At 46.9% G+C, this 24149-nt stretch overlaps 1 protein-coding gene and 1 long non-coding RNA gene across 7 annotated transcripts in view; one reads left to right on the top strand and one right to left on the bottom strand.

Moving 5' to 3' along the window:
* RNF216 (ring finger protein 216) overlaps positions 1 to 24149 on the bottom strand; it is a 170269-nt gene that overhangs the window by 67058 nt on the left and 79062 nt on the right. The window contains exon 14 of one of the 6 annotated variants that reach the window (XM_082431541.1): positions 7773 to 11306. The exons of the other annotated variants lie outside the window; for them this stretch is intronic. Coding sequence (XP_082287667.1) covers positions 11259 to 11306 — 48 coding nt within the window. The 3' untranslated portion in view covers positions 7773 to 11258. Of the gene's footprint in view, positions 1 to 7772; positions 11307 to 24149 lie in introns of those variants that run through there. 6 annotated transcript variants of the gene reach the window in all.
* Positions 11313 to 22327, top strand: LOC309645858. The gene is made up of 2 exons (XR_014255093.1): positions 11313 to 12549; positions 13710 to 22327. It is a non-coding gene; the product is annotated as an uncharacterized lncRNA (long non-coding RNA).

Below are 24149 nucleotides of genomic sequence, written 5' to 3'. Positions count from 1 at the left end.
TGACTGCATGCTGTAACTGTCAGTTCCTCACTAGACCAGTAAGAAAATGGTCCTCAGAAACCTTCCCATCTCACTGTCATCTACAAGGCTTTCAATTTACTGAAAACACCCACATGCAGAGAAATACGCAATAGAGCTTTACGTCATCTGAGCTCATGCAACGTAAATTTTTTTTTTTTTTTTAAGAATTTCACTTTATTTATTTATTTTTGGCTGTGTTGGGTCTTCGTTTCTGTGCGAGGGCTTTCTCTAGTTGCGGCAAGTGGGGGCCACTCTTCATCGCGGTGCGCAGGCCTCTCACTATCGCGGCCTCTTGTTGCAGAGCACAGGCTCCAGACGCGCAAGATCAGTAGTTGTGGCTCACGGGCCTAGTTGCTCCGCGGCATGTGGGATCTTCCCAGACCAGGGCTCGAACCCGTGTCCCCTGCAGTGGCAGGCAGATTCTTAACCACTGCGCCACCAGGGAAGTCCCAACGTAAATATTTTTATCCACATTTAATAAACAGGATCTACAGAACATTAAGCCTTGTGCCCAGTCTCAGGACGGGAACTAACATGGTCAAGATCTGCCCGAGATATCCTCTGATCAGCATTGCAGCCTCACCAAGTATGTACAGTTAATCTCATTCTACAGATGAGCAAAGTGAGATTCAGACAGATTAAGGCAACCTGGGCTCCCCACACAACCTGGTGGTCAGGAGACTGGCTCTGGGCAGATCTGGGTGGTCTGCCTCGGCCACTCACTGAATGGTGACCGTGGGCTAGTAGCTCATCTCCCAGCTTTAGTTTCCTTGTCTATGAAGGAGAGATAACAGAGTTACAGGACTGAATGAGACGCTGCACTTCTAGTACCCACAGGGTGGCGGCACCCAGCAGTAGACTAATAGACGTTTTAGCTGCTGCTCTGCCATCGCTATCATCACAGCCTGGGCCTCCAGGCCTCCTGCCTGCCAAGCATAGCTGCAGGAAAACCCTGCCCCATGGGGTCTAGAGCAATAACATGAGTCGGAGGGGCCCCCTCATACAGAAGGTGGCAGAGCCTATTTTTGGACAGCAGGTTACCAAGTGAGAGCTGGTTTCTCTCACTTAAACGGCAAAGGGAAATCGAGAGAACTGACAGAGCAACGAGCGCATTAAAGAACCGAAACCCAGGTCCGTAGACACTGCTGAGGAAACTGAGGATGCCGCAGGTGAGCAGAGGATGAGCACCTGGAAACAACGTGGGCAGTACGGTTGGCTTCCAGTTACTTTCCAATAACCCTGACCACACAGGGATTGGAACAACCCTGGGAAGAGCAACAGGGAAATTTATGGGAGCCACAAGTATAGAATATTGAAAAGACTGAGTAAAGTTGCCAAATCTAAGAGTAGGAAAAATGAGATACACAGTGGGATGAATAATAATAACAGCTAACATTCACTGAGTGCCCATGGACTAAACAACTTACTTACATTAAGTCATTCAATCCTTACAGCCAATCTCTTAGGAGGGGGCTATTCTCCTATTTTCACAGTAGGGGAAACTGAGACAGAGGGTGAAGTGGGCTGTGTAAGGCCACATGACTAGGTGGTGGAGGGGCTGGGATTTGAATGCAGGCAGTGGCAGTGCTGTTCCAGCCAGCCCCAGTGAAGAGCGCTGGACTAACAGCCTGCTTTGCCACCGTCTAGTGACTCTGGGCAAATTCTTTAGCCCCAGAACGGTGCAGCACAGAGAAAATACTATATAAACAAATGGTGTATTTATGGATACACTAAAGAGATGTATTTGGTGGAACAGACTGTTAGGAAGCCAGAACTTGGGCGAGGCCTCCCAGTATTGGGAGAGCTGACCGGAGAGCCCCTTGACAGTTCTCCTTGCCTCCTGTTCCTGGGAGTTGAAGTCTTCACCAGATGCGCAGTTATTTGATAAGGCCTTAGCTCCAGGCGCTATGGCAACAGACCACAAAATCAAACCACTGAAATCAAGCAAGTGAAAGAACATTCCTGTTGTGGAATCTGCCAGTGGAATGTGCGGTTGCAGGATACAATTTAAAAAAAAAGAAAAGGAAAAAAAGCCACCAGGAGAATGAGAGTATTAGGGTGAATGTGTGCATTTTAAACAACTGGTCTTACAGAAACAGGTACAGAAGTGTCTTCAGAATTGCCCTTGGTGAGATAGAACCTGAGCAGCTAGACCATCACACTGATAAAGAGCCGGCCCTCCCAACACACTTGGATCGATAAACCCAGAACCCCCACTGTCCACACAGCATGTTGGCCCACTCACACCCACCTTTCTGCTGAGCTGCCAGAGCCCCAGGGCAGGGAGCACGGTGGCTCCGCCGTCACTCTAAGGAAGAAAGCAGCAGCGCTAACTGCACTGCACTGCCTGTGTGTGGCTGAGCTGCATCCTTACGCTGTCTTCCGACTGCCCTCCCTGCCTTCAATCTCTTCTCACTTTCAGTCCTTTTTTCAAACTGCTGCCAGAATAATCTTCTGAAAACCTTTACTTGATCATATCATCCCCTTTCCCACCCTGGATGGACCTGCTATTGCTAACAAGAAGACGCCCACACTCTTCCCACAAGGACTGTCCCTTCACCAAATGGCTCACCACCAGCCACCACCCCACCCCTCCCTCAGAAACACACCTTAAATATGCTGTGTCCTCTTCTGGGAGGCCTCTCCCCACTCCTCTGCCCTAGCTACCCAGCAGCCTTCCAGGTCCAATCCTAAAGTCACTTCTATAATGTTTCCTCAACTCTCCCAGGCAAAACCAGTAGTCCCCTCTCACCCACTGCCTCCCCAGCTGACAGGCCAGGCTCTGAGGGTCTCCCGCGCAGGCAGGATCGCCAGGCTCTGAGGCTCTCCCACGCAGGCAGGCTCGGTGGTGCCCGGCTGGCTCTACTCTGGCTCTGACGGCTTCCCTAAGTGGTCGGCCTGCATATCCGACTGGCTCTTCAACATTTCCACTTGGAGGTCTAAAAGGCATCACAGACACGTCTGAAACACAAAGTTTGATCCCCTCACCTCCCCACGAAGCTGTTCTTAGTCTCCTCTGTATCACTAAGGGACACCACCACCCACTAGCTGCGCAAGCAAAAACCCTGGATTCCTCCTTTTTCTTCACCCCCCCACACTCATCCCACCAGCCAGTCCTCTCAGCTCTACCTCAAACCCACCCACTCTCGTGTTGCCAGAAGCCTAAATCCAGAATCACTGCTAGCCTGGACCCTGTAGTTGTGGAAGAACCAGAATCTAAACGAAAAATAAATAAATAAATAAATTAAAAAAAAAAGGATGCTACAAAGGTGACCAAAGGTGACAAACTCCCTGAGCCAACAGCAACCATGACGGAACACGTGTGCCCACTCTCACAATGACGGCTTCACAGGCACGTCCGTTGTTTGTTTGTATGTATGTATGTATGTATGTATGCATGCATGTATTTATTTATTTATGGCTGCGTTGGGTCTTCGTTGCTGCGCGCGGGCTTTCTCTAATTGCGGCGAGCGGGGGCTACTCTTCTTCGCAGTGCGCGGGCTTCTCATTGTAGTGGCTTCTCTTGTTGCGGAGCAGGGGCTCTAGGCTTCAGTAGTTGTGGCACGCGGGCTCAGTAGTCGCTCGCAGGCTTAGTTGCTCCGTGGCATGTGGGATCTTCCCGGACCAGGGCTTGAACCTGTGTCCCCTGCATCGGCAGGTGGATTCTTAACCACTGTGCCACCAGGGAAGCCCCCATCGGTTTGTTTTGGTTCTTCTCATGCTGTTTCTTTACCCCAGCAGCTTCTCTCCTCACGGCAGGGACAATCAAGAAACGCCTGCACTAAAATGCAAGCACAACTGTCCACTCAGAGAAGGACAACTGAGACCAGAGTGGGTGTCACGCTGCCAGGACAAACTCTGTACCGATGTGCTGGCCTATACTTGCTTCTGCTCAAATCTGGACTCCGAAAATTCCTGTTTTGTCTTGAAATCCTCCGGAATCACCTCAAAGGCCACTTCACAAAGCAGCCCTTCAAAGGTGTCAGTGCCTCTCTGAAGGGCAGCCAGGCAGCACGTGTCACTGTTCAGCCTGGGGCAGCCAGTCTCTGTGCTGAAGAACAGACGACATTTTTCCTTTTAAAATAAGCAGCATGTACTGGAGGAAAGACAACCATATACAATCCTGGAAAGAAATTTGGAACTATGTCTTAAGAAAATTGATTCTCTTGGGCCCAAGTGTCCTACTCTAGAGATCTATCCTCATGAATAATTCTAAAAGAGAGAAGGCTTTACATACAAGGCCGCGCACTGCATTGTTTGCAGCAACAGAAGCGGAAAGCCTCCTGCATTTCCCAGTCAGGGGTGCGTGTGAATAAGCGGAAGCACATCTGACTGATGGAAAGACAGCCACCCCTGACACATGTTTACACACGGTTAGAGAATGCAAAAAGTGCTTACATCATGTTAAGTAAAAAAGCAAGGCACAGCAGTGTACATATGGAATGACTACAATCATATGGCAAAAAGTAAATGCTAGCCCGCAAGCTAAAGGTGCAGCACCACATGGCAGAGCAGAGGATCAGAGGAATCTGTGTGACCCTGAGAAAGTCCTGGCCTCTCTGCTTCCGCAGAAAACGGGGAACAAAAAACGGGGAAACAAAAACAAAACAAAAACGGGGAAAACAAGTACCTGGCAGGATTTCTGTAAACATAAGTGAGAAATGTGAGTGCTCAATAACCGACAGCTGCTGTTCTTACGTAGCAACAAGAGAGCCTGGTGGTGCTGCCACACTCCTCATCACACCCTGAGCAGGTACCACATTATCTCCACTCTCCCTGTGAAGACTCCAAGGTCACAGGCACTCAGGCACTGTGATCTTAACTGCTTCACTAGAACCTTCTAAACAGACATTCGAGCCTCAGTCCTGGCTCTGCCATTTACAGGTGTGCACTTAACCCCTGAGCCTCAGTGTCCCTATCTGGTAAACTGGGGATGATGATGACGCCTTTCAGGGTTACTCTGAGGACTAGTAAGAGTTTTCACAGTGCTTAGCACAGCAGTAGATAATCAATGAGCGATACAGTTATTATTGGGGGAAGTGGGTGGCAATCATATTAGTGTCTTGGGATAGAATCTGTACAAAGCTCATGATTAGCCGAGCAGAGTTCATAGCCTAATTACTCTGGCCATTACCACAGAGACAAGTGAGAGACAGGATTTTCTAACTTAATTCCGGATGGGGACAGGGGAGTTTTTGTTTAAAGAAAAATTGCAGGGCTTCCCTGGTGGCGCAGCGGTTAAGAATCCACCTGCCAATGCAGGGGACATGGGTTTGAGCCCTAGTCCGGGAAGATCCCACATGCCGCGGAGCAACTAAGCCTGTGTGCCACAACTACTGAGCTTGCGCTCTAGAGCCCGCGAGCCACAACTACTGAGCCCGCATGCCACAACTACTGAAGCCAGTGCGCCTAGAGCCTGTGCTCCACGACAAGAGAAGCCACCGCAACGAGAAGCCCGCACACCACAACGAAGCGCAGCTCTCCACTTACCACAACTAGAGTAAGCCCGCGTACAGCAACGAAGACCCAATGCAGCCAAAAATAAATAAATAAATTAAAAAAAAAATTGCAACACTATGATATGACAAGTGACATATGGTGAGAAGGCTGCCATGGCTGACTTAAGACCTAGATAAAAGTAGACAGTGATGTGTGAAGAACAAGTGGGCAGAGAAGCAGTTCAGCCTGGCCAGTGTTTGGCTCTGATTTGTGATGGCCGAACATGTGTTTCCATTAGCTGGGCTTTCTAAATGGGAGTCTGCATTAAAAAAAAAATCCTGAGGGACTTCCCCGGTGGCACAGTGGTTAAGACTCTGTGTTCCCAATGCGGGGGCGCCCGGGTTCGATTCCTGGTCGGGGAACTGGATCCCACGTGCATGCTACAGCTGGGAGTTTGCATGAAGCAACTAAGGAGATCACGTGGAGCAACAAAGGAGCCCTTGAACTGCAACTAAGGAGCCCACCTGCCGCAACCAAGTCTCAGCGCAACCAAATAAACTAAAAAAAAAAAATCCTGAGGTTGAAACTACTGCCAGACTTTGTTATCCCTGACCTGCTTGTGCAGGAAGCACCAGCCACCACTCCTGTTGTACAATGCTCCCTGGGGTTTCTGGAAATTCCAGCTTGGCTTATGTCAGTGGCAGCGAAGATCACCCCGAGCAGTCGTGTAGCGTCCCCAGTTGCCCTCAGGCCCGGGTGCCTGTGCCCCGCCTGTGGAGCAGAGGGGGAGAAAGGGGGCTCTACTGATTTCTTAACAGCTATTCCAATGGGCTCCCAAGCAGCATCTGTCCAAAAGGCACCTCACAAATAGGAAGGAAAAACGAAGCTTTTACTTTTAAACGGTTCCCTCCTTTAGCAAATCAAATGGTGTGCCTCATTTTTTTTTTTTGAGGTGGCTAAAGAAGTCAATGAAACACCTTGCCTAGCTCCCCTAAGAAGGAAAAGTGGGCTCCTGCTGGGGCCATCTGCACTGCCCCCCCACCCACAGGCCCCGCACCCGTTCCTGCTGAGGCGCGTGTGGACAAGGCTGCCGGGGACTGCTGAGGTGAGCCCCACGCCGGGCGAAGCCAGCTTCTGCTGGCCAGACCTCTGTCTCCCCTCCACCCGTGCCACTGGCTGCTCATGCCACACTCTGCTTCCTAAAGGGAGCCAGACAACAGCAGAAAGAGGGGTGAGCCTTCGTTCACTGGGCTTGGGCTGTAGGAACCAGGGAAGCACCCTGATTGTCACCCACTGCAAATGTGTGGACACGGGGTGGCTCCCCTGGTGGAGGTGGCCTGAGCTGAAAAGGAATACAGTGAACTTGAACAGCCACTCCTCCTCTGTGCCCCACAGGCTCCCTGACCTCCTCCGCCTTCAGAACTAGATGCGACTAATGTTACGAGAGGGGGACTCCCACTGGCCCCTGTCTGGGGTCTGGGCTCTTTTGTGGGCCTGGGCCTACTCCTCCCCTCCCCATAGGCCACCAAGGTTGAAGGACCCAGGGTGCAAGGGAGGACTTTTTTAAGTCTGGGAGAGCAGGGCCGCATAAACTGTTCTGTTACTGTATTTTACTGAACACTAAGGAATGTACACTAAACATTACTACTTTGAAAATACAGCCAGCTACAAGATGAACTCCACAGAGGCGAATTCTATTACCTTTCCTCTTTCCATCCAAAACCAAAAGGACAAAGTGACGAGCTGAAAATGAGAGGGAAGGGTATGCAGTGGGAGGGAAATAAACAGCCAGAAGCTGAACCTGACAGAAGTCATGGTTTAGCCACTCTTCTCTCACAGTTGCATCCAAACGGCAAGTCACCAAGGCTGCAAACATCTATCTCAGGAGTAATTAAATCAAATTAATCTCAGGAAAAGAGCTTTAAGTGTTCAAAGCCCCATTAATCCTCATGCCTTGTAATTAAATACGTATGTTAAGAAGGCTTGGACAAAAGCAAAACATTTTTGGGCTTCCCTGGTGGCTCAGTGGTAGAGAATCTGCCTGCCAATGCAGGGGACACGGGTTCAAGCCCTGGTCTGGGAAGATCCCACATGCCGCGGAGCAACTGGGCCCGTGAGCCACAACTACTGAGCCTGCGCGTCTGGAGCCCGTGCTCCGCAACAAGAGAGGCCGCGATAGTGAGAGGCCCGCGCACCGCGATGAAGAGTGGCCCCCGCTTGCCACAACTAGAGAAAGCCCTCGCACAGAAACGAAGACCCAACACAGCCAAAAATAAATAAATAAATTAATTAAAAAAAAAAAAAAAAAAAGCAAAACATTTTCAAATGTGAATTCTTTACATTCATAGCATTATAATGCATTCTAAGTACTAATCTTGTAGAAAACTATGTAAAAAATTTAGTGAAGCACACACTGTAAAAACATGGCAGAAAGAATGCAGATACAATCTCAGTGCATACTGAGCTTTAGAAAAATGTGCCTTGATAAACATCTTCACTTTTAAGGCTCCACATAAGTTATCCAATGATAATCTCCACTTAGTTTTTTAACTCTCCCTGATCCTTGCCCCTCTGGATCCTGAGGGGGCAGCCCTCAAACGCATCTTGGAAAAGTTCTTTGCTTCTGCTCTCCTGGGATCTTCTACTTTATTTCCTTGTTCGTGTCAATCTTCCAGGGTTAACCTTCTCTTTGAAAATCAACCATGAAAGAGACTGGTCACCCCAACATACTGTGTGTCTTGAAGGGAAGGTATCCAATCTTCCATTTCTAAAAAAGTGTGTACTTCTCAAAAATCTCAAGAACACTACTGCTGCCACGTGGTGTCTGAACAGCTCTTGACTCTTTGTCAAAGTGCTCTCACCTCACAGAACCTCATTTGCTTCTCACAACCACCCTGAGATGAGGTGGAATAGGAATTACACGTCCATCTTTCTGATGAGGAGAGTCAGAGTAAATGACTTGCTGACAGTCACACAGTAAGCAGTTTACAGTCTGAATGTTATCAGTTCTCTGATTAAGTGCTACTGGTCAGAACCGTTGGTGCCTGCAGGAAAGGCTGTCACCATGTAGACCAAATCATCTACAAAAGGCTCCCATGATTTGTCTAAATTGCTTGGTTCTGTTGGAACTGTAGTTATCAATTATTTCCTAAAAAACACTGTGAGTTGGAGTTATGGACTGAATGTTTGTGTCCTTGGATAACTCATACATTGAAATCCTAACCCCCAATGTGATGGTATTAGGAGGTAGGGCCTTTGAAGGCCATGAGGGTGGAGTGTTCATGAATGGGATTCATTGTAAGCAGAAACAGGAGAACCTGTTCCTTCTGCCCTTTGTCATGTGATGATATATAGGGAAGATGTCCATCTGCAAACCAGGAAGAGGGCCCTCACCAGAACTCAATCTGCCGGCACCTTGATCTTAGACTTCCCAGCCTCCAGAATTGTGAGAAGTAATGTTGGTTGTTTAAGCCACCCAGTCGACGGTAATTTGTTATAGCAGCCTGAGCTACGATGGCTGAGTTTGGAAAACTTATCAACAAAGTTTTCAAAGACAGGGATATCTGTGGTAAAGGAATTTTACCTACAGAAGATCTTAAAAGACAAAAGCAGAAGCCCTGATTATTCCAACTGGATTCATTACCATGGTCAACTGAATGTATCTGTCAGGAATACCAGGTTCCAAATCAAAACCTCGAAATTAAGGGAAGAGGCAGAGTTTTCAGAAACCAAAGAAAGAGTATACTCGTATCTAATTTTTGGACAAAGATATTGTGGAAGGATTGTCACACTGACACCAGTGGATCTCAATGACATTTTAAAGTTTCTTCTAGGTCCAAAAGTCTGTGTGAAGCTCCTCTGCCCCTTGAAAGATTCTAAGGTAAGTAGGTCTCATTCCAGAGGAGGAACCCAAGTGATCCAGCAGTATCACTTCAGAGAAGACTGAAGTAGAGGAACCAAATGCCTCAAATGAGGAGGAATAAAGAACGGTAAAAACCTCGTCTTTTGTTTATTTCCCAAGTCCGAGGGGAGGGAGAAGATAAATGGACCTACCCACATTTTCAAGGACTTAAAGATTACAGAGGTGCTGTCTCAGAATTTTACTAATATCCCTTCCTTCAATCCTCAGATAGCCCAGAGAGAATGTCATAATATCCATTTCACATATGAGGAAACCATGTTACTAAGAAATTGAAGGACTTGCCTAGTTTACGTAGGTTATGCCCAGATTCTCAAACTCACACTACAATTATCTTCCTATCATACTCTTTCCCCTGTTTTCTAGCAGGAAAAAACAGCTGTTCTGACAATTTTACTTATGTTTGATAAAAGGTCCTGGCTGTTGGAAATGAAACTAAAGAGATGACTAGAGCAGTAAATAAATATCAGAGAACAGATCTTTGTTCAATGAACAAAGTCTTTGTGTTCTGTGTATTGATTCTGTTCCCTGAGAAAACTTAAAACATTTATTTCATTTAATTTATTTACTTTATTTTATTTTTGGCCGCACCGGTGGCATGCGGGATATCTTAGTTCCCCGACCAGGGATCGAACCCGTGCCCCCTGCATTGGGAGCGTGGAGTCTTAATCACCGGACCGCAGGGAAGTCCCCAAAACATTTAATGTCAAAAGTTTTTGCCTAGTGAATTTCACTTACTTCTGACACAGCTCTAGGTCTAACAGACGGAGGGAGCACTTCAGTTCCAGTGAAGAAAATGGAACTTTACTGTCTACATTGTCTGAAGCTCTGCCAAGCTTTCCTGGAAGAGTCACGAGAGTATTCTTAACAGAAGACATTCCTGCCTCCAGTCCTGGATTCCTACAGCTGGCCAGTGAGGACACCAGGCTTTCATTTTGCTGTTAAAAGCACAGAATTGTGTAAAACCGAGATAATTCTGGCAATGATTATCCTCTTTCAATTATTTTTATATTGAGAGAAAAAGTAGAGTAAAAAGCTATGAAAAGTATAAGCAGACGGTAAATGAAGTAGGGTGAAAACTACTTAATATGACACATTCACATACTCAGAAACTATGAAGAAAGAGAAGGAGGAGCTACCGACTCGTTCATTCCAAACAGACTGAACGTCAGGGGAAAAAGGGGTCAGCTGAAGCTCAGAATTCTATGCTGGGGTAGTTTTTGTTTTTTAAACCTCTGTGGACACCGGTCAAAGAAAAAAAGACACATGTACATGCTGAGAAATACAAAAAGGCATAATGAGTGAAAGCCTGTGCTTCATTCCAGAAAAAAAGCTCACACTGCACCCATTTTACCTTGCTTTTTGCACTTGACAGTGCACTTCTTGGAGAGATTTCCTGATCAGTACTTATAGGTCTTTCTTATATATATATATACTTTGGCACGGGTTATGAAAATTTTTTCTGGTGACTCTAGCAGTGGGCCAATTCTCAATTTATCTATCTTACATTCTGATCAACAAAAGAGTTGTTTTTTTAAAAAATTTATTTATTTTTATTTATTTTATTTTTGGTTGCCTTGGGTCTTCGTTGCTGCGCACGGGCTTTCTCTAGTTGCGGCGAGCAGGGCTACTCTTCGCTGTGGTGCGTGGGCTTCTCATTGCAGTGATTTCTCTTGCTGTGGGGCACAGGCTCTAGGCATGCGGGCTTCAGTAGTTGCGGTGCATGGGTTTCAGTAGTTGTGGCTCGCAGGCTCTAGAGCGCAGGCTCAGTACTTGTGGTGCACGGGCTTAGTTGCTCCACGGCATGTGGGATCTTCCCAGACCAGGGCTTGAACCCGTGTCCCCTGCGTTGGCAGGCGGATTCTTAACCACTGCGCCATCAGGGAAGCCAGAAAGGGTTGCTTTTGATAAAGTATGACTCAGGCTCCTAAATGAAGATAACAGTCAACATTACTATGCAGATAGCTGTTTTTTAATCATCTTTTTTTTTTTTGCTGCGCTGTGCGGCTTGCAGGATCTTAGTTCCCTGACCAGGAATTGAACCCAGGCCCCGGCAGTGAAAGTGCTGAGTCCTAACCACTGGATGGCCAGGGAATTCCCAGATCACTGCTTTTTAAAGTAAAAATTTAAGAGATTCTGAATTCAAATGTTGACTGAGTGAGAGAACAGAAAAACAAACAAATGAAAACATTCAAAGAATTGGATTAAGGAAACAACCTTTCTTCCTTAAGTGGATCTGCCGTGGCTCCATTCCTCATGTCAAGACCTTAAGACAAAGTAAGTTCCTGGGATGTAGCACCACCACCAGGACCACTCATGCCACTGGGAGAGCCGGGGGCGTGGAACTGGAAGGAGTGCCTGCCCTCCCATGCGGCCTGCTTCAGCATCTTGCTGGTGTGCGAGATGGGGGAAAAGCGACAGGATTTACTTTCAGTTTTGAGAACCATGACTCATTCTCCCTACATTCTCTCAATTCTGGCCATATTTTTAGTATTAAAAAAGAAAAAGAAAAGAGAGGCAGATCATGAATCAGGGAACATAGAAGCCCACATCCTTTCAGTTCTACCGTCAAACGATTAATAACTCCTTACTTTTGTGAAGCTGTTTTCTTTCCAAGAAAAATATAAGCTTTGTGTCCTCTCAAAATGGTTTTTCCTGCTTTTCAACAATTAAAAAACATTATTTCAAAGTAGTTTTCCTTTTCTCCTGGACTCAGGGTTGTAATTGCATGATAGCACACTTGAGTAAAATAATTTAGAAATGAAGCGTTCAAGAAAATGATACGTGAGGGGGCAGGTAACCCACGTTTGCAGAGTTCAACTGTCTTACAGTTTACTCATACCTCTGAAGTCCCTTTCTACTTCCTCTTACTCTAGAAGACATGGTCAGTGTTCCTCAGAAGCTGGGCAGGCTTTAGATTAGAGATCAGTTTGCTAAGGTTCCCCAGGTGACATTAAAGGCGGCTCCAGCGGCATGAAATTCTCCTCTCCCTGAAGCAACAACGGGAGGAGGTGCTGTCCTCACCTCTCACAGAAACCACTACACCAGCTCACAGGGGCCGTCAACCAAACACGCCCTCGCATAAGCAGGGCTCTGTTCCACAGGGAAGAAGGGGGGCTGCTGGCCCTGCCCTCTGGCAACGCTCTGCCGCCCAGTCTTTTGTACCTTAGGTAAGTGCACGTGCTCGTTCTGCCAAGCTCACTTCTCCCAACACCACCGACGTGTCACATTCGTGCAAAGCTGGGATCTGGGGGCTGGAGGGAGACTTAACTCAGGTAGGCAGACTCAGACCTGGAGGTGAAGGGCTGATGCCAGCACTCAGCACATGGCCAAGCGAGGGCGGAAGCCGGTTCCCCGCAGTCTCCCTGCAACGCCTCTCCTGCCACTTTAACACAGTCCTGTCCGGCTCATACCGCCAGCGCACAAAGAGCTCGCTTTCAAAGGGGTTGTTCTGCCATAAGAGTTTTGGATGTTTCAAAGTTCCGAGAGAAACTCACCCTCTTCTCTAACCCTGTGCACAGACAGTGAGACTGGGGTGACCGATGTGATGTGAAGAGCACCTCCCCTCCCACCAACAGGGTCTGTGCTGGGTCAGCTTATGGTGAAGATCCACCTCTACCCTCAACAAACAGCACAGACACCAAGCAATTTTGCCTGACAGCAGTATTTTATTGTTATGACACCGTCTTGTGACCCACTTTACTCCCTACTCCTTACTTCTCGGTTATAAGCAGTAATTAGTAATGTCAGTGTTCTGGCTGGATTGCTCCAGGCCCATTAATAATGCAAGGGCAGGAACAGGATGAATGCATAAATGTGCAACAGAGGTTTCAAGGTTAAAAGCAGTAATGGGGAGAGCTGGGGGGAGGCAGGCGGTGTTGGCAGAAGAGGAAAGCATGTGTGTGTGTGTGGTGCGTGTGTATGGTGTGTGTGTGAGAGAGAGAGTGAGAGTGAGAGAGAGAGAGAGAGAGAGAGAGAGAAGCAGGGAGGGTGTGGGGGAGAGAGGTGATGCGGAGTTAGTTTTAAATTTATTTTTTAAAACGTCCAGCTTCCCTTTAGGGGCAGTATGTACGGCGAAGCACTTCTCAGTGTCCTTCATCAAGCTGAGTATAGTTTCTCCTCTCCTCTGGAGTGGACACATGCCTCTGGCCACCTGGTGGGGAGGGTGTCAGTGCTAAGTCTCAGGCACTGAAGAGTTACCAGTGTATGAAATTGAGGTCAGAGGAAACTATGCCAGCATCTTTCAAACACCTTTCTGGTGTTTTAAATGACTTCTCTTATAAAAGGCAATGCCTGCTTGTTCAGCAAAACTGGTACCTTCCCACTTAAGCTTTTACAGGAAAGTCAAGACAAGTGATGCAGAACAGGTCCTGGTCTGGCAGCCAGGTACTCCTTCAGTGCAAGAGACAGAAGACGATGTTGTCGCAACTGCTTCCCCATCTCTGCAAATCTCCATCCCACCGTGTTTCCAAGGGGGGATTTCAAAAGGTACGATATCCAACATTCCTACACAGATCTTTGTATTAGAACCGAATGACAGCAAACAAGCTTGCAAATTAGGTGTGGGAGAGGATTAGCATGGCTATCTGAAAAACATTTGCTTAGGAGATGGGGGAGGGGGCCCTGAAGCAAGGTGGACAGCCATCTGTGACTCCTGAGCTGTTTATAGCTACATTACCTTCTAAGCAGACACAACCTTTCACTTGTCCCTCACCTACCAAAAGTGAACTGCTTTACATACTAGGAAAGTAACAACTTTCTCTGCTGGTTTCACAACCAAAACCAGACATTTTAAAAGCTGGTGATAGCAATGCTTGGGTGAATCAGAACCCATCCTTACTTGTTAGTCAGAAATAAGTCTCTGTGGGAAAAGGAAGCAGTTGGAATCAGCCTTGAATCATAGTTACTGAAAGCTGTATCTATTCCCACGGGGCTCTGACTTCTGCGCCAAGGTTTTCTCACTGGCAGCATATGGTCCTGTGTGCTAGAGATGGGGCTCCTGCAGAAAGGCCAGTGAGAAGAAAGGCAGAGCTGCCAGAGTTCCAGCTCTTTCCACTGGCCACAAAATTGCATCACGTCACCTACAACCTGAGGCAAAGCACTCCTTTTGAGGGTGGCAAAGTCAGCCCTCACAGGGATCCAGGAGAAAGGTCTATGGGTTTGAAAATATACAAGCATGTTTTAAAAATCACATGTCTATCATTCAAGTTCCCTAAAAACAAATAAAATAAAATCCTTTTGTTTTAAAAGTTCAGAGATGACTGGGTTGACGAAAACGGGTGCAGTTATCTTTTAGTTGGAAAAGTAGTACACGCACAGTGCTCCCCCTCTCCCACCCTGCCCTCAGAGTTAGCCTCCCCCAAAGCAATGCCCTGTAACCAATTTCTTATTTATCCTTCCATACAGATTTTATTCACATGTTGGCACCCATCTCCTCCTCCTCCCATGTGAGACCCAGATATAAGCATACAATACCCACTGTTCTACACCTTGTTTTTATTTTATTTTATTTTATTTTTTTACTTAATACATCTTGGTGATAGCTCCAGATTGGCAAAACTGGACCCACGTCATTCTCTTTAATGCTACGGTGTACTGGTTCACAAGTCAAATCTGGTCTGTTGCCTCTTTTTGTAAATATAATCTTAACTGGATCACAGCCACGTTCATTTGTTCACATATTGTCTACGGCTGCTTGCAAAGCTTCAAAGGCAAAGCTGAGCAGCTCTGACAGACTTACATGGCCCAAAAAAGCCTAAAATATTTACTATCTTGCCCTTTACAAAAAAAGTTTGCCAACCCCTGGTGTATGCCATTGTATGAATGTCCATATGTAATCTGTTCCCTGTTGAACATTCAAGTGGAAAATGGGTATCCTTAAGAATAAAATTAAACTGTAAACGTTGAGAGGCACTAAGAAGGATGAGGAGGAAAGAGCAGGAACTAGCTGGAAGAAGCTGGCATGAAGAAGCAGGCGTAAAGAGGGAACTGCAGGGCAAGCTACAGCCTCCCAAAGTGTTACTTCCTTTTTTTAGAGGAAGTAAGAGGCAAACTGTAGGTCTTTTGATAAAAGGAAATTCCCCTTTGCTGTATCAAAGCTACTCCCTGTGTTTGTGTTTTTCTAAGTTAGGCAAGGCTGCCTGAAGCATACTCTGACCAAATTAGGAAGCAAGCAGGCTGATGTCTCTAAGCTGGTCACCACATGGCCAGGACGCCCAGGCATGCATACACAGTGATGGATGGGGAAGGAGAGACTCAATCCAAGAAAGAAATGCTATTTGCTTGAGAAATTAGCCTTATAAAAATTACACTTAATAAGAATCAGTAATTGTTCTTGAAGACGAAATTCACTTCCTGCTTCTGACAAAAAAACCAGGGCTTCCAAGGTTTCTACAAGGGAAGAATGTGGGAGGTGCGCAGTGGAGATGAATTCTTTGGGGCATTTTTCTGTTTACTCCAAGGGCAGTGAAGATCTTGCGAAGTACCAAGGAAAAACATACCAATTAGCTCTCTGATAGATTAATAAGATATTCAGTTTTACAGTACTGAGAAAAAAAGAACTTAGAAAGGTCATACTAAAATAGAATTGTATAAATTTCTATTTGAAGACTGACTACTCAACTGCTTTATCTGCCGCAAGGATAACGTTTTAAACTAGTCTTACACTTTCCAACAAGGTTGAGGTATGCGATACTGAATCAATCATTCACACTGAGCTTGTTTCTGCCATCTCTACGCAGTGATATTCTTTTTCAGGAATGACTTCTGAGTTAACTTTTGATTCTGAGCCAATGAGCTCAGAATCTACTCTGACCACCAGCACTATCTGGGTAATAAAATTTAACCTTGAAAATCCTTGCTTTCCTCCCAAATTTCCAGATCAGCAAGATTCTTGGACATGATTTTTATTCCCTTAGGAATGTGCTCAGTTCAGTTCCAGTATTCGCTTAGAAATCAGACATGCAGTTAGAGCTAAGGTAAGTTTAAATGACAAAGCAAATCTCAGTTCTTCTTTATAGGAAAATCTTCAAGGGAGCCAGGCAAAAAGATGTGGGCACTGTTCTTGGCTCAATCTGAGAACCTGCTCTCTCCAGCGCAGCAGCCGCTCCCCACAGAGAAGGCAGAGGCCCAGAGCAGCAATCTGCACGGGTGGCCATGGACTGGCGTGGGGCTCCTGTTGAAACAGCGTTTTCTGTGCTGTAGCTCAATTTGTGTTGAGTTGGTATCCTGGTTCCTTTGCCAGGCTGCATGGGGCAGGAAATACGCAGCCCCTAGCTCCAAAGTGCTCTATATGTTGTCAAAATTGCTAAGTGTTTGCTTTCTACCTATTCCTTTATTGACTTTGCACATTTATTTACAATCACCTAAAGGACCCATGAATTTTACAGGTAACACTATAAAGAACAGCTATTTTTTGAAACCCTGGTTGAACCCATCAATTAAGAACTGTATTTCTATTAGTCAAGACTTCTGTGACTCACCTTTCACTGAGTCAAACTGTACACTAATGGACCACTGAGGACATACACAGGTTAGAGAGCTATCCCTGAACCCGAAGTTCATATATAACCAAAAGACGAAAGTGTGATAGTTCCCTCAAGCTGCGTGAACCTGGCACTTAACCCCTTTCTTCGTCTGCACAGTGAAGATGTACGGGCTGTATGAGTCCCCTCTACCCCCTTTATAAATCCAGCGCCTACAATTACAAATGGAGAGAACCAAATGCCAGTAACATAGAACCACCTGGGCAGGCTCAGTGCAGTTCCCCCGACAGGGTTTGAACTACACACTTGTGTCCCACTAGACGAGCGTGAGCTGTCGATGGTACCCAGGCAGATGGGAGGCCTTCCTTGCCCTGCTTTCCCCAACTGAGGCTGCTGCTCGGCAGCCTGGCCAAAGCAGCGATGTGGGCTCGGCCAACGTGCTGCTGTACCTACTGCGACGCGTCCCTCTCCCCAGCCTGTCTTCTGCTTTCTTACTGCAGTGCAGAAGGCACCACGGCTCTACACAAGCTTTGTTGCCCTTTTATGGTAGAAAAATGAATTGCCTGCCCAGCAGTGGAGCGGAGAGAGATGACAGAACGGAAAGTTGTCATTTGTTGTGGTTTTGGCAGCAAGAGAGTGTTCTCCCCTCAGCCACCCTTGGATGGACAGTGCACGCCAGGCATTCAGAGAGGGAAAAGCAAAAGCCCAGCCAAACTGCTCCCCGATGCATTCTTCCTTCGCCTGGGCGGTAAAGGGATGTGTTTATTTATGAACGGTATCAAGCCTCATTCTTATGAAAATGTACCTTTTACAAAACAAGCCATAAAAAGGCTGTTTGTGTTCTGCTGAAAGATTTAAGCAGAGGTGTCCCAGAAAACATGGTTCCAATCAGATCGCATCCGAGGAACAGACTTCACTTCCTTGCGTAATGAGGATGTAGGACTGGAGCTGGGCAGGGAGGTGACCTCACTCTGAAGGAGGGGTTGTGGCTTTTACTGCAGCCCAGCGCAACCTTGGTCCCTGCCTCCCATATGGCTCAGAGGGACAGGAGAGTAGCCACAAACCCCAGATAAATGCAACTCCTGGGAAAACACAGCAATATCCAAGTCCCTGTGGTAATAAACAGCAGTTGGTACCACAAGGCCTTAAACGGTTTGCACTTCTGTCAGGAGGCCCACAGAAAAAAAAGCAGGCCTCCCAGCAGCTGGGAAAGCATGTTGTTAAAAGGAAAATTTAGCAAATCTCTGTATGCACATCAGAGTTAGGGAAATTAAGCCATCTGAGTGAGAAATTAAGCTTAATCCAACAAGCTTTCGGCTGGAAAACAAGCCTTTTAAAATGTGTGGGGAAAAAACTCTGATGGTTACGTGGTTTTTTCCATGTTTAAAAAGCACCCAAGGACTAAAAAAACCAAACATGCTGGTACGGAACTGTACCAAAGCAGCAGCTACTAAAGGATGTGTCCAGTGTCTCGTTTTTGGGCTCCCTCCACACAACACTCCCTATACCCACAGGGGCTGCGCTCCGGGACAGCCCTGCAGGAGGAAGGAGCCTCCTGGACACCCGTGCCCAGGCTGTGTCCACCATTGGCCCTGGGCTGGCGCCTCCACCATTGCTCCTGATGGCTGCCGCCCCTCCGCTGCAGCCCCCAATCAGCCCTCAGAAGACTGTGTTTCTTCAGGCCAATCCAACCCCATCAAGGCCTTCTGGAGAAGGAAAAAAATCACAGCAAGTACTTGAGGCACTACATAAATGGGCTTTGGGACCGGAGGGTTTGTTAACCGAGGACCACGGGAACACTGTGTGATCCTAGGTCTTGCGGCACCAGACCCGTTACGGTAACTAAACTGACAAGACTTCCCAGCTCCCCTAACATTCTGTATCTCATCTCTCCCCAACTCCCACTCCTCTTTCATGGCTCTACAAGGTCCACCCTCCTTGCACTTTGATCACATTGTCCCAACATCAGGCCTGCAAATAGCTCCTTGGAGTGTCCAGAATTAGATCCACTGTCCTTACTCTGCTTTGCAAAGCCCTCTTCAATCTGGGCTCTGTTTATCTTCCTAGCGCCATCTTCTCCTGCCCTGTCACACTTGTCTACTGGCTGACCACTCATGCAGTTTTGCTCGTGTCAGAGTACCAGTCGCCCGTCTCCACTCGTTAGGTCCCAGTCAGGCCAAGACCCTGCTCTTTCAGGGAGTATTTCCTGAGCGCTCTTCTGACTCCCTAGAGCAGTCACCATCACCTTCTCACTACTGAACCGTCTTCACAGGAGTTGGCCTCCTGTCGAGGCCAACCGAGACCTTAGGTTAGGGCTGTGGCTGCCCCTTTTGCATTTCTTCAGGCACGGCAGCGCTCAGTAAGTATCTGAATGACCAAGATTCCGACCAAGCAGTGATGTCCCGCCTGTCTTGGCACAAGTCTAGGCTGAGGGAGCAGCTCACAAACGTGTTCAGAGAAGAAGCAAGTAACATCGGGGAGGATAAGGGGCAAGACCCTCGTTGGCTGCTTCTGCATGATGGCTGGACAAAGGTTTTTAGGCAGGACTGAGTCCAGAGCTCTAGAGAGGGAAGGACCTGCACGGCAGGCAGAGCCATGGAATGAAGGGTTTAGGGGCAAGGGTGCCACCTGGAGAAAAGATCCAAGCCAGGAGAGATGAAGTTAGGTCAGAGTGGGCGCTGGCCTTGGGGGAGAAAAGAAGGGTTTTAAGGGAGGCAAGAGGGCCTTGGAGGAAAGAGGGCTGTGGTCACAGGACAGGGAGCAACAGAGATTTTTAGCAGCAAAATGTGACAGAAGAGGGGAGAGGAAGGCAAAAGGACGAGCCGCTGTCAAAGACAAGAGAAGAAAAAAATTGCGATCTGTTTCACTCTCTTTGGGCTAGGATCTGGATCAGCTTCTAGGGAGCTTTTGAAACTTAAAATGCTTTCCATATATATGCTTCTGATGGGAAATAAAACTGAAAAGTGCTTTTATGAGGCTTTAGGGATTTGATCTGAGAAATTCTCTTAGTCTACTTCTCTTTGAAAACCAAATGCCAATGCCAGTTTGAAAGCCCTCAGTATTCTAGAAATCAGAGACTCTGGACTGGAAGGACACTCAAAAGGTCATCTGGTCTCCCTCCCGGCCTCGGGGCTAGACCGCACGTTGCCAGTCGTCCTAGAGGAAGGAGAATCTGTCGAGGGCTGTACGTGAGCCTCTGCGCAGGGCCCCAGGCTCCTGGAACCTGTTTCACTGGTTACATTATAGTCTAGCGATCCACCTTGGATTCCTGACGGGCAGTTGAAGTCTGTTTTCTCAGGGAAGCTGGAAAACATCAGGTCACCACCACTTGTATGGAAGAATCTTGTACCCATAGAGAAACTACACACATGCAGCCTTCCCTTCTCCAGGATGACTAGCCCTTTAATCTTCTCACAAATAGCTGCTGACATTTTCCTGTTATGTTACAAATTTTCCTCATCTCTTAAAAAAGTGACTACACCATGAAAAAGAATATTTGAGTGAAGGGTCTTGCCAGTTTCCAAGAGTGAGGTGCCCTCAAAGTAGTAAAGCAAAGTAGGTCAGAGCATAGACATAGAAAAGTCAAACACATCTAGACTTCTGTTTTGTAAATTAACTTATTATGAAAAAATTTAAATATATGCAAAAGTAGGTAATATAATGAACCCCATGTACCCATCACTCATGTTTAATAATTATCAGCTCAGAGCCAATCCTGGCTTCTCTAAACCCTATCTGCTCCCCCATCCTCCCTCTTCCAGTATAATTTCGAAGCAAATCCCAGACTACACATCATTTCATTTGTAAGCATTTCAGTTTGTATCTCCAAAAGACAAGGACCCTTAAAAAACTAACGATCATACCAAAATCACACCTAAAAACACACAAATAATGATAAGTAAGAAAACCTTGGATTTGATTCAGGGTTGTCACCCTGATGTTGTCACCTGCTAGCTGCGTGACTTTCAGTGGACAAGGAGTAGAAAGCCCCTAAAAGCCGGCAAGAGCGCTGCTGGCAGGTACTGTGACTTCCGCCGGGTGTAACTATGATGCTAAACTCCCACCTCAAGGCACCCTGACTAGATTGGCTCTGACTTTCTGGCAGAGCAGCACACTAGCTTTTGGTCGTGCTCCTCAAGCCAACCTCAGCGGACTGCACTTGGTTTCTCAGCACTGCTCTGAGTTACCAAGGTGATTCCGAGTCCATCTTCTCAGGGGACATTAGCATGTAACGCAGACGCAGAGCACAAAAGCTGCCATTTGGCTTCAAATGAGACGGCAAGGCTGACTCCTTAACCTGTTATACTGGAGACGAAGGGCAGTGGGTGCTGTGGGTCTGGGTGGTCGGTCCCACTTGGAGCGGTACACTGGCCACAGACACAGACACTCGTTTCTAACTGTGGCCTGGGAGAAGGCCATGTGGCCTCTGGGAACTACAGAAATGACAGAGGCCCTTCTCATTCTCTGTTTGTCTCCAAGTCAGGGAGGACACTGAGGAGTAAAAGACCATTTACATTTCTCAGCTACCACACAGCAATCGGAAAATGACCTTGAATTCAACAGTAAACACAAGAAATTCCATCCAGCGGCAGCTTTAGCCTAGGCTTCACTCTGATTTTGCCTGAACATTCCTCTCTGCTACCGCTTCCCTTGCCTGCATTCCTCCTCCCTGACACAGACACCCAGGGGGATACAGGGTGCTTTCGTGCTTGTGCTATTACCATAGCAACAATTTTTCTTCTACCTGGAAGGCTGGAAGCCCTGCAGTGCTCTGTGCTGAGAATGCAAAGAGGGGACACTATTGCTTTGCTCTCCAACATACATGCACCACACACACACACACATGCACGCACACACAACACAACACTCCTTCCTCAAGGACATCACGATGAGGATCGCTAAAACAAATTAAGATGCTGACACCTAGTAACACAATTAGTGAAAGACAAAAAGGAGGCAAATGACTCTATAAAAAGATATTCTGTAGATTATCAAGTCTTGAGGGATTTTTAATGTGAGATTTCTAAAGATTTTGAATCAAAATGCATCTCTCCTTTGATGAGGCCACAGGCACAGAAAAATGCATTATTTTAGCAAAATGTCTAAAGGCACTCAACAAGTAATATGTGGTTTCCAGAAAGAGAGGCACTCAAAGCTTCTGATCCGGGCTTCCCTGGTGGCGCAGTGGTTGAGAATCTGCCTGCTAATGCAGGGGACACGGGTTCAAGCCCTGGTCTGGGAAGATCCCACATGCCGCGGAGCAACTAGGCCCGTGAGCCACAACTACTGAGTCTGCGCGTCTGGAGCCTGTGCTCCGCAACAAGAGAGGCCGCAATAGTGAGAGGCCCGCGCACCGCGATGAAGAGTGGCCCCCCACTTGCCGCAACTAAAGAAAGCCCTCGCACAGAAACGAAGACCCAACACAGTCATAAAAATTAAATAAATAAATAAATAAATAAATAAAGGGGAAAAGATGGTTCAATTAAAAAAAAAAAAAAAAGCTTCTGATCCCCGTACGGTTTGTGAACAGGGTTAGGCTGCTATGAGTCTGATAAGCAATGGCTAATGGTGGCCATAAAAACCATGAAAAAGGGTGAGAGTTCCTATTTTAATAAAGTGCCCATACAAACCTGTTAATCCACAGAATCTTTTTCTTTAAGCACCACAGACAGTATATTTTAGTAGAGACCAAAACAACAAAAGACAGACAAGGAGGTGTGTCCCTTTGCTAAGAGGACAGCAAAAAGCGAGCAGCCCCAACCTCCAGGGCTGCCTGCTGCACTGCACGTGCGGGTGATGGTCAAGACTCCAAGGTCAGCACCCTGCTAGGAAGACAATTACCAACGAATCATGGAGACGAACCAAAGATTTTTAAAAATATTCCCTTTGTGACTAATTCTGAGTTCTCCAGCAAAATGTACTATCAGTTTTGTTTCTAGGTCCTTCCTACACTCATCTCTTTGAATATCATTCCCTGAGATGCCAATCCTTCTGGATAGGGGTTAAAAAAAAAAAATCAAGGAGGAACCTGAAAGGAGGGGACACAGCAGTGGTGCAGACCAAGCAACTGAGACATGGAGAGCAAACCCACGAGCAGCCTGCTTTAAGACACAGCTCTCCCCAGGGCAGAACGGGGCTCTCTCTCAACTTGACCACTGTGGGCTGAACTGAGAGTGGTTATTTCTGACAGAACATACTGGTCAGCAAAACATTTAGCTACAAAAATCTATCCCCTTTCCATTGTGGCATGCTAATAAGAAATGAAATTTTTTCAGTACATGATTTGAAAAATTAAGATAAGTGAGGAGTCCTCTTTTGGTCCTCTGATGGGACGTCACATCTGCCCACTTTAGGGAAACTCTGTGCTCTTGTGGTAAAAGATTTTACAAACCTGGGAGAGGTTCCTCCTTTCCAGGAATTCCTGTCCTCACCTGAGCCTGCACCGCACCTGTACACACTGTCGGCATCAGTCTCTGCCTTCCTTGTACGGACAGCAGCTGTTTGCTGACCGAGGAAGTGTTGGGCAGTGGGGTAAGCACTTCAGCTACATCATGGCATTTAACGCCCCCCTCCAACCCCCCTGGTGTAGATTTACTGAGATAAAACTGACAAGCCATTTACTTTTCACAAAAGCTCCACGACATAGGTGTAATTGTTCTCCTTTTATAGATAAAGAAAATATGGCTCAGGGAGATGACGTTTTTACCCTAGGTCACAAAGCCAAGAAGAGGAAGAGCTAGAATTAAAGCATGAGCAGGTTTAACAACAAAATCCCGGTCTTATCCGCTATGCCAGACTGTCTCCTGAGCTGCATCATAAGCAACAGCACGATTTCTTTGATATTTACAGCCTCACGGCACCCAGCACAGGGCTGGACCCAGAGCAGTGCCTCCGTGAGTATTTCTCGTGTAACTGTATTCAAAAAGAACTCTCAAAACAGAGAACTCACTCATAAAGCCCAGCAAAAAAGGTACTTGTCCCAAGCAATGCTGACACAGGAGAAAGGCAAAGCCTCTTCATTCTACAGAGAACAGGAAGTTCTGTGATTTGTCTCCTAGAAGGTGACAACATTTTAACCCTTTAAAGCAGCTTCATTAAGAAGCATCAGAATGTTCTCTGGGGGCAAGACAGAGCCATGCCCATTTCCTGAGGGTGAGGGAAGTCGGCAAAAACCCGAGGCCCAGGCTGCTGCTCTGCCCTCAGGCCCCAAGTCCATACTGACAGCTGTGTCTGGACCACCTTGGCTCTGAAATGCACTCCACCATCTGCTGAAAAGTTAGCAGTCA

The sequence above is a fragment of the Balaenoptera physalus genome, assembly GCF_965194825.1.
Source record: "Balaenoptera physalus genome assembly, chromosome: 16".
Classification (NCBI taxonomy): Eukaryota; Metazoa; Chordata; class Mammalia; order Artiodactyla; family Balaenopteridae; genus Balaenoptera; species Balaenoptera physalus.
The sequence above is the reverse complement of the archived record's forward strand: the minus strand, read 5'-3'. Positions and strand labels throughout refer to the sequence as shown.